At 46.6% G+C, this 14,029-nt stretch overlaps 1 protein-coding gene across 2 annotated transcripts in view; it reads left to right on the top strand.

Moving 5' to 3' along the window:
• Positions 1-10,911, top strand: part of CCDC83 (coiled-coil domain containing 83) — a 37,699-nt gene extending 26,788 nt beyond the window's left edge. For both annotated transcript variants that reach the window (XM_039497023.1, XM_039497024.1), the window contains exons 6-11: positions 4,258-4,349; positions 5,955-6,023; positions 7,605-7,726; positions 8,825-8,919; positions 9,629-9,816; positions 10,635-10,911. In XM_039497023.1, coding sequence (XP_039352957.1) covers positions 4,258-4,349; positions 5,955-6,023; positions 7,605-7,726; positions 8,825-8,919; positions 9,629-9,816; positions 10,635-10,811 — 743 coding nt within the window. In that variant the 3' untranslated portion in view covers positions 10,812-10,911. The remainder of the gene's footprint in view (positions 1-4,257; positions 4,350-5,954; positions 6,024-7,604; positions 7,727-8,824; positions 8,920-9,628; positions 9,817-10,634) is intronic.
• The last annotated feature ends 3,118 nt before the right edge of the window (positions 10,912-14,029 follow it).

Genomic DNA, 14,029 nt, shown 5'->3' on the forward strand with positions numbered 1-14,029 from the left:
CCTGCCCGAAGGAGCTTACAGTCAAAAGACAAGAGACAAAAAATGGTGGTTCTTTGAGTGACTGCACATGTCCATTCCACTTCAGATGTGTGTACGCCCAATGCACAGTTGTCAGAGATTTTTACTTCAGTGGTACCCATCAAGGTGGCACGTGTGCCCTTGCACTGCTGGACCATGGCAGAAATGGCAGAGCTGCCCTGAACATTCCTCAGTTCCTTCTTATTGCCTGTGATGGAGGTTGGAGCATTCCCCATGCTACTACAAGCTTTCCCTTGCTTCTAGTGTTGTATAGAGTTGGTACTTGATTAACAGCTAATAGTTTTAGGGTTAGGATAGTTTAATAGTAGCTTTCCTTTTATTGGGGTACTTTTTGTACTCTTAAGTTCCTGACATTTGGGAACTAGTGATCCACACTCCAGGTGCCTGAAGTGCCTAGGAAAATTACATGTCCAAGACAGGTACCAAGTATGCAGGGACTTAAAGCTCAAAACTACAAAAAGAATAGGAAATCAGACTAAAATACTTTCTGGGGTGGGCTGAGCCGCTCAGTCGCTGCTCTGGGGTTCCCGCTGCTGGCCCACTGCCAGCTGGGGTCCCACTGCCGGTCCCACTCAGCGCCCACTGCTGGCCTGGGTGAAGGAACCCCAAGCTGGCAGCGGGCTGAGACCCCGGCTGGCAGAAGCTGGCAGCCGGAAACCCAGAGTGGCGGTGCGCTGAGCCGCTCAGTCACTGCTCTGGGGTTCTGGCTGCTGGCCCCTTGCCAGCCGGGGTCCCCGCCACAGCCCCACTCACCTTGCTTTCAGTTGGAGTTCCAGCGCAGGCCCCCTGCCAGCCAGGGTCCAGGCTTCCGGCCCTGCTCAGCCCTACCAGCCGCCAGCTCCACTCACCGCAGCGGCTGATCTGGGGTTCCAGCCACTGACCTCCTGCCAGCTGGTTAACAACTGATCACTCAGAAGCCTGTGTGCAGCCTAAAGTATCCAAATACGTGCCAGACATTGGAAAACTCAGCAAGAAAAAGCAAGGGCAAGGATCACACTAAACTGATAAGATCTGCATTTTAATTTAATTTTAAATAAAGCTTCTGAAATATTTTGAAAACCTTGTTTACTTTACATATAACAGTAGTTTGGTTATATAGACTTAGAGACCTTCTAAAAAACATTCAAATGTATTACTGGCACGCAAAGCCTTAAATTAGAGTGTATAAATGAACACTCGGCACAGCACTTCTGAAAGGTTGCCAACCCCTGGTCTAACCTGTTCTTACAATGTCTCCAATGACCGAGATTGTACAACATCCCTAGGTAATTATTCCAGTTCTTAACTACCCTTACAGTTAGGAAATTTTTCCTAATGTCTAACTTAAATCTCTCTCGCTGCAATTTAAACTCATTACTTCTTGTCCTGTCCTCAGTGATTAAAGAGAACAATTTATCACCCTCCTCTTTATAACAACCTTTTACATACTTGAAGACTGTTATCATGTCTCCTCTCAGTCTTCTCTTCTCCAGACTAAACAAACCCAAGTTTTACAGCCTTTCTTCTTAGATCATGTCTTCTAGACCTTTAGTCATTTTTGTTGCTCTCTTCTGAACTTTCTCCAATTTGGCCTCCTCTTTCCCAAAGTGTGGTGCCCAGAACTGGACACAATACTCCAGCTGAGGCCCTCACTGCTAGATAGAGTGGAAAAATTACTTCTGGTGTCATGTGTACAACACTCCTGCTAATCCATCCCAGAATGATATTCACTTATTTTGCAACAATATTGTATTGCTGACTCATATTTAGTTTGTGATCCACTATAACCCCCAAATCCTTTTCTGCAGTATTCCTTCCTCGGCAGTCATTTCCCATTTTGTATTTGTGCAATTGATTGTTCCTTCCTAATTGTAGAACTTTGCATTTGTCCTTCTTGAATTTGATCCTATTCATTTCAGTCCATTTCTCCAGTTTGTCAAGATCATTTTTGAATTCTAATCCTGTACTCCAAAGTTCTTGGAACTCCTCCCATCTTGATATCATCCACAAACTGTATAAGTGTACTCTCTATGCCCTTATCCAAATAATTTATGAAGATATTGACTAGAACCGGCCCCAGAATAGATTCCTGCAGGCCCCCACCTGATATGCCAGGGGTGGGCAAACTACGGCCTGGGGGCCACATCCAGCCCTTCAGACATTTTAATCCGTCTCTCGAGCTCCTGCCAGGGAGCAGGGTCCGGGGCTTGCCCCACTCTGGTACTCCAGCTGGGGGCTTGCCCCACTCCGCATGTGCTGTGGCTCTGTGGGGCTCTCAGAAGCAGTGGCATGTCTCCCCTCCGGCTCCTATGCATAGGGTCACCCATGGGGCTCTGCAGCTCCCATTATCTGGGAACCTTAGCCAATCAGAGCTGCAAAGGCAGCGCCTGCAGATAGGGCAGCGTGCTGAGCTGCCTGGCTGCGCCTCCATGTAGGAGCTGGAGGGGGACATGCCGCTGCTTCCCGGAGCTGCTTGCGGTAAGCGCTGCCTGGAGCCTGCACCCCTGATCCGCTCCTGCACCCCAACCCCCTGCCCCGATCCCCCTCACGTCCTCCAAATCCCTTGGTCCCAGGCCGGAGCACCATCCTGCACCCCCAACCCCTCAGCCCCATCCCCACCCCAGAGCCTGTACTGCCCGCTGGTCATCCCCTCCTGCATCCCTGACCCAGCCCGGAGCCCCCTCCCGCACCCTGAACTCCTCATTTCTGGCCCCACCCCAGAGCCTGTATTCCCAGCTGGAGCCCTCACCCTCACCCTCTCCTGCACCCCAACCCCCAATTTCATGAGCATTTATGGCCCGCCATGCAATATCCATACCCAGATGTGGCCCTCGGGCCAAAAAGTTTGCCCACCCCTGTGATATGCCCTTCCAGTTGATTGTGAACCATTGATAACTACTCACTGAGTTTGGTTTTTCAAATCATGGTGTACGAACCTTACAATATGTTCGTTTAGGTCAGTGGTTTTCAACCTGCAGTCTGTGGACCCCTGGGGGTCTGCAGACTATGTCTAAGGGGTCTGCAAAAGGTTGTCATTATCATAGAACGTTGGTTTTCAACTGTGGTCCATGGACCACTGGGGGTCCCAGACTATGTCTAAGATTTCCAAAGGGGTTCACACCTCCATTCAAAAATTTTTAGGTGTTTGCAAATGAAAAAAGTTGAAAACCACTGGTCTAGGCTGTATTTCCCTAGTTTGCTTATGAGAAGGTCATGAGAGAGAGTATCAGAAGCCTTACTAAAGTCGAGATATATCACATCTACTGCTCCCCACCCCCAGGATCCAGAAGGCTTGGCAGCCTGTCAAAGAAGGATATTAGGTTGTTTCAACATGATTTGTTCTAGACAAATCCATGTTGACTGTCACTTATCACCTTATTATCGTCTAGGTGCTTACAAATTGATTGCTTGTTTATTTGCTCCATTATCTTTCTGGGAACTGAAGTTAAGATTTTGATGATTCCCCACTGACTATTACTCTTTGAGATTTGTCAGTTGGCCAGTTCTTAATCCATTTAACGTGTGCTCTATTAATATTGTGTGGTGCCAATTCTTTAATCAGAATGTTGGGCAATATAAAGCGAAAGCCTTACAAAGGTCTAAGACTATGTCTACACTACAAGCTAAAGGTGTGATTCCCCTGTTCATGTGCATATACTAATCCTAGCTTTCATTGACCGAGCGTGAGTATACATAGTGGAGGCATGGCTGAGCGGTGCCAAGTATGTACTCACCATTTTCAGTTGGGTTTGCGTGCCTTTGCTGCTGTTGTCTGTGAAACCAGGGCTACACTATTATGTCGACTTGCACTCTCTTTCACTGAGCTGTCACAAGTCTGTGTACACGAGCAGAGGAAGCACATTCCTAGCTCATAGTGTAGATATATCCTATCTATATAGGATATAAAATCATACAAAGCACAGGACTTGGTGGTGATGGGGGCTTGGGCTAGCCATCTGGGTACATACTCTGACTCCCTCTTGGGTTTGTACTTGTGTTGCTCACCCAGGCTGAAGCCTGTGCCTCCACATCTACACTACTCTTTTTACCCATGCTAGCTAGAGTAAACCTAGCATGGTACATTTCCCTGTGCTACACTCACATCCTCACGGCAATATCAACATGCACTAAAGAGGTGCTGGCTGTAGTGTCCTGTGAGCTCAGTAACACCGAGTCAGTTATCTCATCATCTGCAGAGGGAATCAGTGTCACCTAATGACTTCTGCTTTGCTTTGAAAGAATATTATAGACATACTCTGGAAACGACAAAAGAAAAAATGGACAGATTGGTTGAGAAACAAATGAACGAAAAGAAGGAATGGGCTACTGAGGTACTTTTTCTGCTTTTATACTGAATGCTAATCACGTCTTGATTACAAATACTCATTCTCTTCTTATTGATTTTAAACTGGATTGTAAAAAAAAGACTGACTTGGGCTTTCATTAGTGGAATGACAGGGTATCTTATGGGTTGGAACAAAATAAAATGAACTGTAAAATATTTTGTTGGCCAATATTATAGTGTTCTTTATTCAAAGAGCTTTTCCAAATGTCAGTAGCATCATCCCTATTTTAGAGTTGGGGAAACTGAGGCACAGAGGCTCACTCAAGAACTTGACATTTTTACTGGGAATTTAATTTTGAAAAATAAAAATTAGTGAAAATTTCTAAGACTGTGGGATTTACAATAAAAAGTTGAATTTGTAATAAAAAATACAGAAAGTGGCATGTTTTACATTTACAGACAAATGTTAATGTCCAAATATTGATATTTCTCACAATTTAAAAAAGTCTCAAAAAATAAATGTAAACATGAACGTGTGGAACACAAAAAGGCAAATACAGAGTTTGTTTAGAATTTCAACTTAAATAACTTTTGACATTTCAAAAAATCATGAATAAGTATTTTCGGAATGCTGTCTTTGCAGAAACAAAACTGGCAATGATCAAAGCCCTGCTCCTGCAAACACGTATTCTTAGTTTCAAACATTTGAGTGGTCCCACTGAAGTTAAACATGTGCATAAGTATTTGCAAGTTTGAAGCGTTAGTATGTTCTTTTCTTGAAGTTTTATATCATATTGTTTTCTCACTCAAGAATTAAGATTGATCCAAGAGTGGACCAAAATGGTCTGAAAGTTAGAAAAACATACTTCAGAAACTGGTAGGTTTCATCAATATATGTGAGATCTGATTCTTCTCTCATTTATACCAGTGTTAGTATCCAATTAACAAAGTGATCTATGCTGATGGATCTGTATGTCCATCAGTAGGATTCCACACTTCATTAGATCCTTTTGAAGATTAGAGGTTTAGCTTCACTGACTTCAGTTAAGTTACTCCTGATTTACAATGGTGTGAGAAGAGAATCAGACCCATGGATTGTAAACATGTGATGTTAAACAACGGATTCCTGGTAGTTCATTTCTTACATGAGTCAATAATGAAGACAAACCTCTGATCCTGCAATCAAATTCACTAGTACGGACCTCTGTACCTGAAAGGCGCCCCAAAGGATCAGGGCCACAACACTGAATTTGTGGTATTGCCGTCCTTCCGTTGCAAAAGTCTGATTTCACACAGATAAGATTATGACTTCAGTGCAGGATAAATGAGAAATAGCAGATATGGAGGGGAAGGAGAAAGCTCTTATTTAGGGAAACTCATATCAGAAATAATAACTGGTCACAAATTGTATTGGACTGGAACATCTGTAAGGAATAGCTGATTTGAGGGCTAACCCTCCTGCCTACCCCATGGCAGAGCCCCTTCAAGTCTCCCAAGAGAATGGTATAGGGGAACCTTGCACAGTTTCTAGTTCCCTGTGTGGATATTTCCTGCCTAGAGGACTAAACTGCCCATTAGAAATGTTTTCCTCAAGTATGTGCCATTGTCAAAGTTCTGTCTTCAGAGAAGATCTGAAATTCTGTTTTCTCAGAATGCCGTAAAGCACATTGACAAAACCAGTCACAGGGAGATTGAAGAAAACGAATGGCTGAAGGAAGAGGTAAAAGGAGTATCTGGTTTTTCACGCCATGATAATTAGGGTTTGAATTTAGTGGTGGTCTGTAGTCATCACTTTGCTTCTTATTGTAGGCGTCTAAGGCCTTCAGCGAGAAAGGTGAGCAGGATGTTGTCCTAAGTAAGCCACAGTTGTGAGGGAAAGACAGGTTCTCTGTTTGTGACATCAACACGGCAAGATGCATATCCTGTCACAATTTCAGTGACAGCCAGAATCACCACTCCATACAATCAACTGTTTAATAAGTAGAAATGTACGAGATCATCCAGTATACAATTTTAGGACTCAGTCCTTCAAACGTTTACAGAATGTAGTTTAAATTTGTATTAAAAGCCTAGTGTTGCAATTTTGCAATAAAATAGGCACCAGCTTCCTCTGGGCTTGGGGCGTGCTCAACCCCCTGCTTCGCTCCAGACCTCGCCCCCACCTGACCCATTCATACCCCCCCATCCCGCCTCTTCCTGCCCCTGCTCTGCCTCAGACCCCCACCCCCACCCATCCTTTCTCCCAAGTCCCCACCCCACCTCTTCCCACCCAGTTATGCTCCCTCCTCTGAGCGTGCCCCGTCCCCGCTCCTCCCCCTTCCTCCCAGAGCCTCCTGCATGGCGTAAAACAGCTGATTGGGGGGGTGGGAGGTGTTGGGAGGAAGGGGGGAGGAGTTGATTGGTGAGGCTGTTGATGAGCAGGCGGTACGGGGGAAGGGGGAAGCTGGCTGTCGGTGCTAAGCACCTGCTTATTTTTTTCCGTGGGTGCTCCAGGGCCGGAGTCAGTGCTTATGATTCCAGATGAGGTCTCACCAGTGCCTTAACACTTCCGTGTCTCTATTGGAAATGCCCGTGACCTGTCCAAGACTTTTACTAGTATATATACCTAACTAAAACTTGAGCAGGGGGGGCTGCAGGTGCTGGGGGGCGGGGGAGGAAGGTGGACCAGAGACGCCACTGGTGCTAGCGAAGGTGGCCTGGGACACCTGCTGGTGCTGGGGGGGGGAGGGTTGGTGGAGCTGGCTCCCTACCCAGCTCCGCCTGTCCCTGCAGCTCCGAGGTGGCGGAGGGGCCAGGGGACTCCGCATGCTGCTCCTGCCACAAGTGCCGGCTGTGCAGCTCCCATTGGCCAGGAACTGCAGTCAATGGGAGCTGCGGGGGTGTGGCCTGTGGACACAGGCAGCGCGCAGAGCCTCTCTGGCCCTTCCGCCTAAGACTAGCTATAGGGCCATGCCTGTGGGAGCTGGGGAGCCCCCCGCCCAGGTAAGTGCCCCCCCCCACCAATCCCTAGCCCCCTCCCACACACCCAAACTGTTGCTGCTGGCCTACAGGCTACCCGGCTTGGGCAGCCCCTGAGCCAGCACCGGCTGCTACAGAAGTCCGTGACAGACTCGTAGCCTTACTCATAGTCATCTTACTCATAGATTCAGGTCTTCCTCCTCTTGACCTTCTGTGTTGTCTAAGGCAACAGAGGGAGCTAGTGTGACACGGGATAAGAACTCAGAAAGCTCCTGGATTGTGACCCTTTGTGCAGGTCCCCCTCTCTTTCAAGATTACCTCATGTCTTTCTCATCTGTGACAGGTTGAAATATACCGAAAGGAAGTAAGTGACTTGGAAGCATCTGCTCAGCTACTAGAAGAAGAAAATATATATATGATTAGGAGCCTGTTTAACTGCAGACTTCAAAATCTTAAAATATCAGGGTAAGAATGGTTCCATTTACAGATGTAGGCCCAGATCCTCAAAGGTATTTAGACGCGTAACTTCCATTGATTTCAGTGGGCATTTGAAGCCTACGTACCTTTGAGAATCTGGGTCCTAGAAACTACTTCTGCTGCCTCCACAGCCATTCAGTGTCCCTGGGCAGCAGAACCAATGCAGCTTTCCTATCCAAAAGAGGCAGGATTTGAGGATGTTGGGGGCATGATTTGAAGCTCAGCTACCTTGTAACTCTGTATGCACCAGCACATAGGGATCCGGATGTGGGGGTGGAAGAGCTGGATTATCTCCTGCTGTACAGATCACACACCACCCCCGGCTCACACTTTAGGGTTGCAGTCCCATGGTGCTGGGAGGAAGAATTCCTTCTTGCCACACGTCCCCCTATATCTAGCTGTGCAGGCTGGACACTAGGGCATAGCTCTGCTCCTTATTGTTGGTTCAAATATTTGAGGGCGTGAAGGCTAATGTGCTAATTTAGTTTTTTCACTCCCAAGTACCGCAGGTGGCGTGCTGTACTAAGCAGAAATAAGGAAGAGGCTCTTTCATGGCACTGTAAGGGTACATTGCACAGCTTAAAGTTCCTTCACATCTAATGGCACTAACTTATTCCTCAAAAGAGGATTAATTTAGCACATGTGGTATCATAACCTCTGGTGTTACACACTATGTTTATCACTCATCTCTTTACTGTCCCTGCCCCGGGATTTCAGCCCTGCTGTAGCAGTCACATCTTAACCACAAAACAGGGTCTCTAACTCTCCTTGCTAGAAGAACCTTGGACTGCTTCTAAGTGAAGACTTTCAGCTCTGGTCTGGACTGTGTACTGATCCGAGACTGCATTTGTTTTCTTTGAATTTTATGGGAGACTTGAATTAGGGATACAAAAGAGCATAGTCATTAAGCTACCTGGCTGCCTCAATCACATTTTTAAACCATTGCATTATTCTGAGCTTGCAGTTAAATGTCAGATGGCTTTTCGAGTATGTCTTTTCTGAAAACAAGGCATAGTTAATTGTTCCACTTTCTAGGGAAATATGTTCAGAGCTCTAATGTCATGTGTTTTTTTTTAAATTCCATAGGCATTTATTTCTTACCCAGGGAGCTGGCCTGCAAGTTCAAGGAGAGGAATTGCTTAGTGAGGACTTGGAAGGACTACAGTGTAGAGATTATGCAGGTAATGCACATGTCAAAAAGTCATGGAACTTTATAAGTAATCTTACATTAAGCGCTTTTCGTCTGCAAAGTCCTTTGCAAACATTCTAGTGTACATGGTGATCATTTAATCTACCACTGAAATGCAGTTACCTCGGGTTTAGCAGCCTGCACAGCAGCTCTACATCACAGTGCAGGACAGGAAGAAAATAATACACTATTGTGTTAAGTGAAATAGATATTTAGGTCAGTAGGATGTAGTTTCCCAATATGGAACTGGGCCAGGCCAGATTGCTAGGATCAACTGCCTTGTGCAAAAAGATGCCTTGGATTTTTACTGCCCACGAATCATCATATACTGTCTTACATCTCATCCCAAAGATGTTCCCTCCAGCAGTACAGTGACCCATGGTCTAAGAGGATGGTCTCAGTGTGTCTGTCCAAGACACATGCGGAATTAACTGACAATTTGAGAGATAGTCCACTGGATTGTGCGATATAAAGTGGTGCTATTGGTAGAGCAGCAGTATCTCAGCGGCTTGCATGTGCATTATGGCATAAAACTATTTACTCTTGTCCATTGCTCTTTTTTTAACCTGTCCATAGTGTATATTTGGGAGTCTCCCTGGCAACCTCATAGTAAAGATTACAAACAATTTCCATGATAAACCTTATTTCTAACCTTCACAAAGTATAACCCCATTACATCTCATTGGACTTCCCCCAAAAAGCAAAGACAGATGCTGGAGATGAACGCACCAAGAGCACAGCACCCCTAGCCATAGAGAAGGAAGTGTTTTCAGATACTCAGTCTGAGGCAGAGGCCGAGAAGCAGGAAGACAGCTATGAGGATCTGCGGGGAGAGCCAATGGCTTCTGCTCTCAACTACCTATTGTATGAAGATGAAAAAGATATCCAGGTAAAATCAATGGGGCTTCTTTCACTTACCCTGGCGCTAGCTTTTTTTAATCAGGAAATGAGCTACCAGCAGCACTAGTTCAGCTTTCAGTACTGTTATGACGAAAGGTGCTGTTGGCTTCCACATTTGGGGTTATAGATATACTGTATAAGCAGCCAGGGTGACACTCCCCATGAAAAGAGTTGGAGATGCTGCACCCCAAGTGTGGGGTATTGTGTGGGTTCAAATGCTCTCCTTTGTCTGGGCCTTAGACCTTTCTGAAGTTGGGGCTGGGAAGGGTAAATGGCCAGGCCACCTCTTCCAGACCTCACTGTCTGCGGGGAGGCTTGGGCTATGTCTACATTGCACTTTTCTTATTCAAACTTTTGTTGGTCAGGGGTGTGAAAAAAAACACTTTGTCCATGGGAAATGCCCTCCCGCTGACAAAGCTACCACCCATCATTGGGGCTGGTTTGAATTTGTCAGCAGGAGAGCTCTCGGTGGCAAGGCTTGAGTGTCACAGCTGTGCCACTGTAAACTGCGCAGTGTAGACATCCCCTTGGACTAGGGCTTCCCAGGTGTAAGTGCAAAGGGGCACAGAGTGTATTTAAGGCTATTGAATCCCAGACTGAGTTGGCAGGGCAGGCAGTTGGAACGGGAACCTTTTTTTACTTGTAAACTAAGTACATTTGATATGGAAATTGTTGAACATGGAACCCCTTGAGGACATCTTTACCGAGTCTCTTTAAAAAGGAAAACAATCATCTTCTGAAGTGCCTGTCTTTTGTCGTGCAATTGCTGATGAACAACAATATTCCCTCTCTCTTCTGCAACTCCAGGAATACTCAAAACTGGGTCCCCTGGGGACGAAACTGATGAGTGCAGTGGGAAGAGCCATGCCTATTCATGAAGAATTGAGAGAAATGTCAAGCAAATGCCAGTTTGAAGAGAGTTTTGATACCTATAAATCAGAGGGCCACATCACATACCGCATGATCAAATCTGTATTTACTTAGGAACAAAAGGTCCCGGTTGGTTAAAAATAGTCTAATTTATGTTGCTCGTTTAGAAATGTAATTTGAAGTTCATTAAATCTTTGATCTGTTTTCCAGGTAATCTGTGACACAATGCTTTATGGAAGCTCTTTTCTTAAATACCGAAAGCATTAATTATTAGACTATTTAAATAGCTGGCTGCATTAACAGGAATGTCTCTATATGGTTAATATAAAGGTTTCTTTCCTTAGTATTATAGACGGTGGGCATGAACCTGCACATTCCTTGTGCAATGTACCAGAGTAGCAGCCGTGTTAGTCTGTATCTGCAAAAAGAACAGAAGTACTTGTGGCACCTTAAAGACTAAATTTGTTAGTCTTTAAGATGCCACAAGTACTCCTGTTCCTTGTGCAATGTAAACTCCCACTAATGTAGATGGGGTGTAGCTAATGCAGGATCAGGGTCAATATTTGACTTCTATGGTCCCTACTTGCAGTCTTCCAGATACAGAATTCTAGTTTGATTAGACAGGACAAACAGATAAACAGGCTGACATAAAAGGTGGAAGCTGCTAAGTATTTACTACTCGGTTTAAGCAAAGTACAGTATGTTGAGAATAATCCAAACTATTGCCAAAATATTTGGTTGAATGATTTTCTTTTCACCCCCGTAAATCAAAAGATCAGATACATTTTAATAAATGGCATGAAATTAAACTGCAACCCCAGAAAATGGATTTAAAAATGTATATATTCTTCAATGAAAGCAGGGGTCTCAAACTTAATTTATCTTAGGGCCAGCGCCAGTCCTCAAATCCTCCCAGCGGGCCAATGTCACTCATGCCGTCCAGAACCCGCCCCCCAAAAACTTCACCCACCAAAAAAACTCTGCCCCCCACCTGCCTAAGGCTCTGGGATGGAGTTTGGGTGGGGAAGGAGGTCTGGGGTAGGGGATTGAGGTGCAGGCTCTGGGAGGGCATTTGGATGCAGAAGGGGTGAGAGGTTGGGCTCTGGGAGGGAGTCTGGGGTGCAGGCTCTGCAGTGGAGTTTGGAGGTAGTAGGGGGTATGTGGGGTGGGGGTGCAGGCTCTGGGAAGGGGTGTGGCACTTACCTGGGGCTCCAAGGCAGGGCAGGCCGGGGGAGCTCTGTGTGCTTCTGCCCCCAGGCACCACCACCACAGCATCCCATTGGTTTCAGGGGCGCTTGGGGCGGGGCACAGCCCCACCTTGCCCCTGGGCCTGAGGGAGGGGCCGGCAGCCACTGGAGTGAGCAGGCAGATGCTGCTCAGCATTGCTGTGCTGCCAGGGTCCCTGAGGGGGGAGCACCGGGGGGGCGGCAGGTGGGGCCAAGGGAGAGACCAGGCCCCAAAACTGCTGGAGCCCCACGGGCCACACTGGGGAGGCCCACGGGCCGGGAGTTTGAGACTCCTGAATTAAAGGATTTGAAAACCTGCTGGGCATATTGTTCAGGCCTGGCATGGTTACGGGGCTGGCTGTGTATCTGTCTCCTTGATCACTCTGAGTGCCTTAGGCTATGTCTACACTGCCACTTATGTCAGCAAAACTTATATAGCTCAGGGGTGTGAATATTGCACCCCCTTGAGCAATGTAAGTTTCAGCGGCCTAAACACTCCTGCCACCAGCTCGTTGGGTGGATTAATTATGTTAATGGGAGCTCTCTCTCCTGTCGGCATAGAGCAGCTACACGAGGGATCTTACAGCCGTGCTCGCGATCTGCCGCTCTACCGCCGTCGCTTCAGTCTTCGACGGCAGGTCCTTCGCTCTGAGAGGGAGAGAGGGACCTGCTGCCGAATTGCCGCTGAAGAACCGGACGTGCCACCCTTCACGGTTGGCCGCCCCAAGCAGCTGCTTGCTGAGCTGGTGCCTGGATCCGGCCCTGACTCCATGACCAGCTAAGTGAGACAGGCTTTCCTCTTAAATTACAGGAACAGAACCAAAGCGATGTACCTTCTCAGAGCAAGCCGTGAGCCTTCTGTGACCTAGTCTGTTCTCCACTTGTGTGCCCTGCTCCACTGTAGGCTTGTGGTCACTGCAGCTGGCAGGTGCTAACTGGGACTCTCTGTCAGGTGGTGCCCCCACCCAGCTCACATCTCACCCAGGCAGCAAAGGTTAGTCTGGCAATTCAGAGTTAAGGGTACAATAATTAGGAGGTCACCCAAATTTGGGACATCACCCAAATTACCTGAACTCTGGCCTCCTCCCGCTGCTGGCCTTCCCCCAGTGCACTGAGTGTCACATAAATAGGCACATTTTAATGCAGTTTTGCTAAGGGTTAAAGCTAATAGGCTGGAAGTGTAAACATCTTGAATCCACTAAAATCCTCTTTATGAGCCAGTCGTGCAATGTGCTAAGTACTTTGGCCCCCATCCAGCTAAGCCCTTGAGCATGTGCTGAATTGGATTGCAGCCAGCGTGCTCAGGATTGAATCCTCCTATCATTTTCTTGTTGAGCCAAGCAGTTGTGGATGACATGGCTCTACATCTGTTTTATGTAAGTGTTAATCTTCACCACCCCAGGAGTGGCTCTCACTTATTTAATTTTTGGTCTGGCTTTTCCAAGGTCTCTAGTCTCAGCTAGGCTAGTTGTGTTGGGTCACATTGCAGAAACACTTTTACATGGCCAAACCTATGTATTTTGGGGCCTTGTCCCCAGTGGGGGTTCTGAATGTGGCCATTTTCATGGGAAGGTGTAAAAACACAAACAGGAGCAGTAGTTTTCCAAAGTGATGCAAAGACAGAAGCAAATACTTGTGCTACTGTAGCTTTTTAATCAATCAACAGGGGCAAGGTTAGCTCATGGCTTAGCATTCTGAGTTACGAGGTGTTGAAGAGGGGCATTGTTTGAAGACAGGCTTGGTTTTGGTTCCTCTGTGGTTGGTACTGTGGGGCCGAACTAAGGGGATTTGGGTGCACCTCATAATGCATTCCCATATTTTTTCAGTTTTTGTTTAACAATAACGTGGAATTCCCAGACTGGGATTTGTTAGTTTTGTAAAAACTCTGAAACGATTGCCCGTGAGTGCTGTTTGCTTATCACCTTAATTCCAGCTCTGTGCTGTGGTTTGCCTGATAATGCCTCTCCTGTAGGAATTACTCAGTGACAGGAATGAATGTTGCAGAGCCCACTCCTGTGGGATCCTCCCACCCTGTCTATGGACCAGGTGCCATCCCACCATGCAGCTCTTTGCCTCATGCTTTTGCTATCACAGTAAGAGATGACA

This window comes from Mauremys reevesii, linkage group 1 (genome assembly GCF_016161935.1).
Source record: "Mauremys reevesii isolate NIE-2019 linkage group 1, ASM1616193v1, whole genome shotgun sequence".
In the NCBI taxonomy this organism is placed as follows: domain Eukaryota; kingdom Metazoa; phylum Chordata; order Testudines; family Geoemydidae; genus Mauremys; species Mauremys reevesii.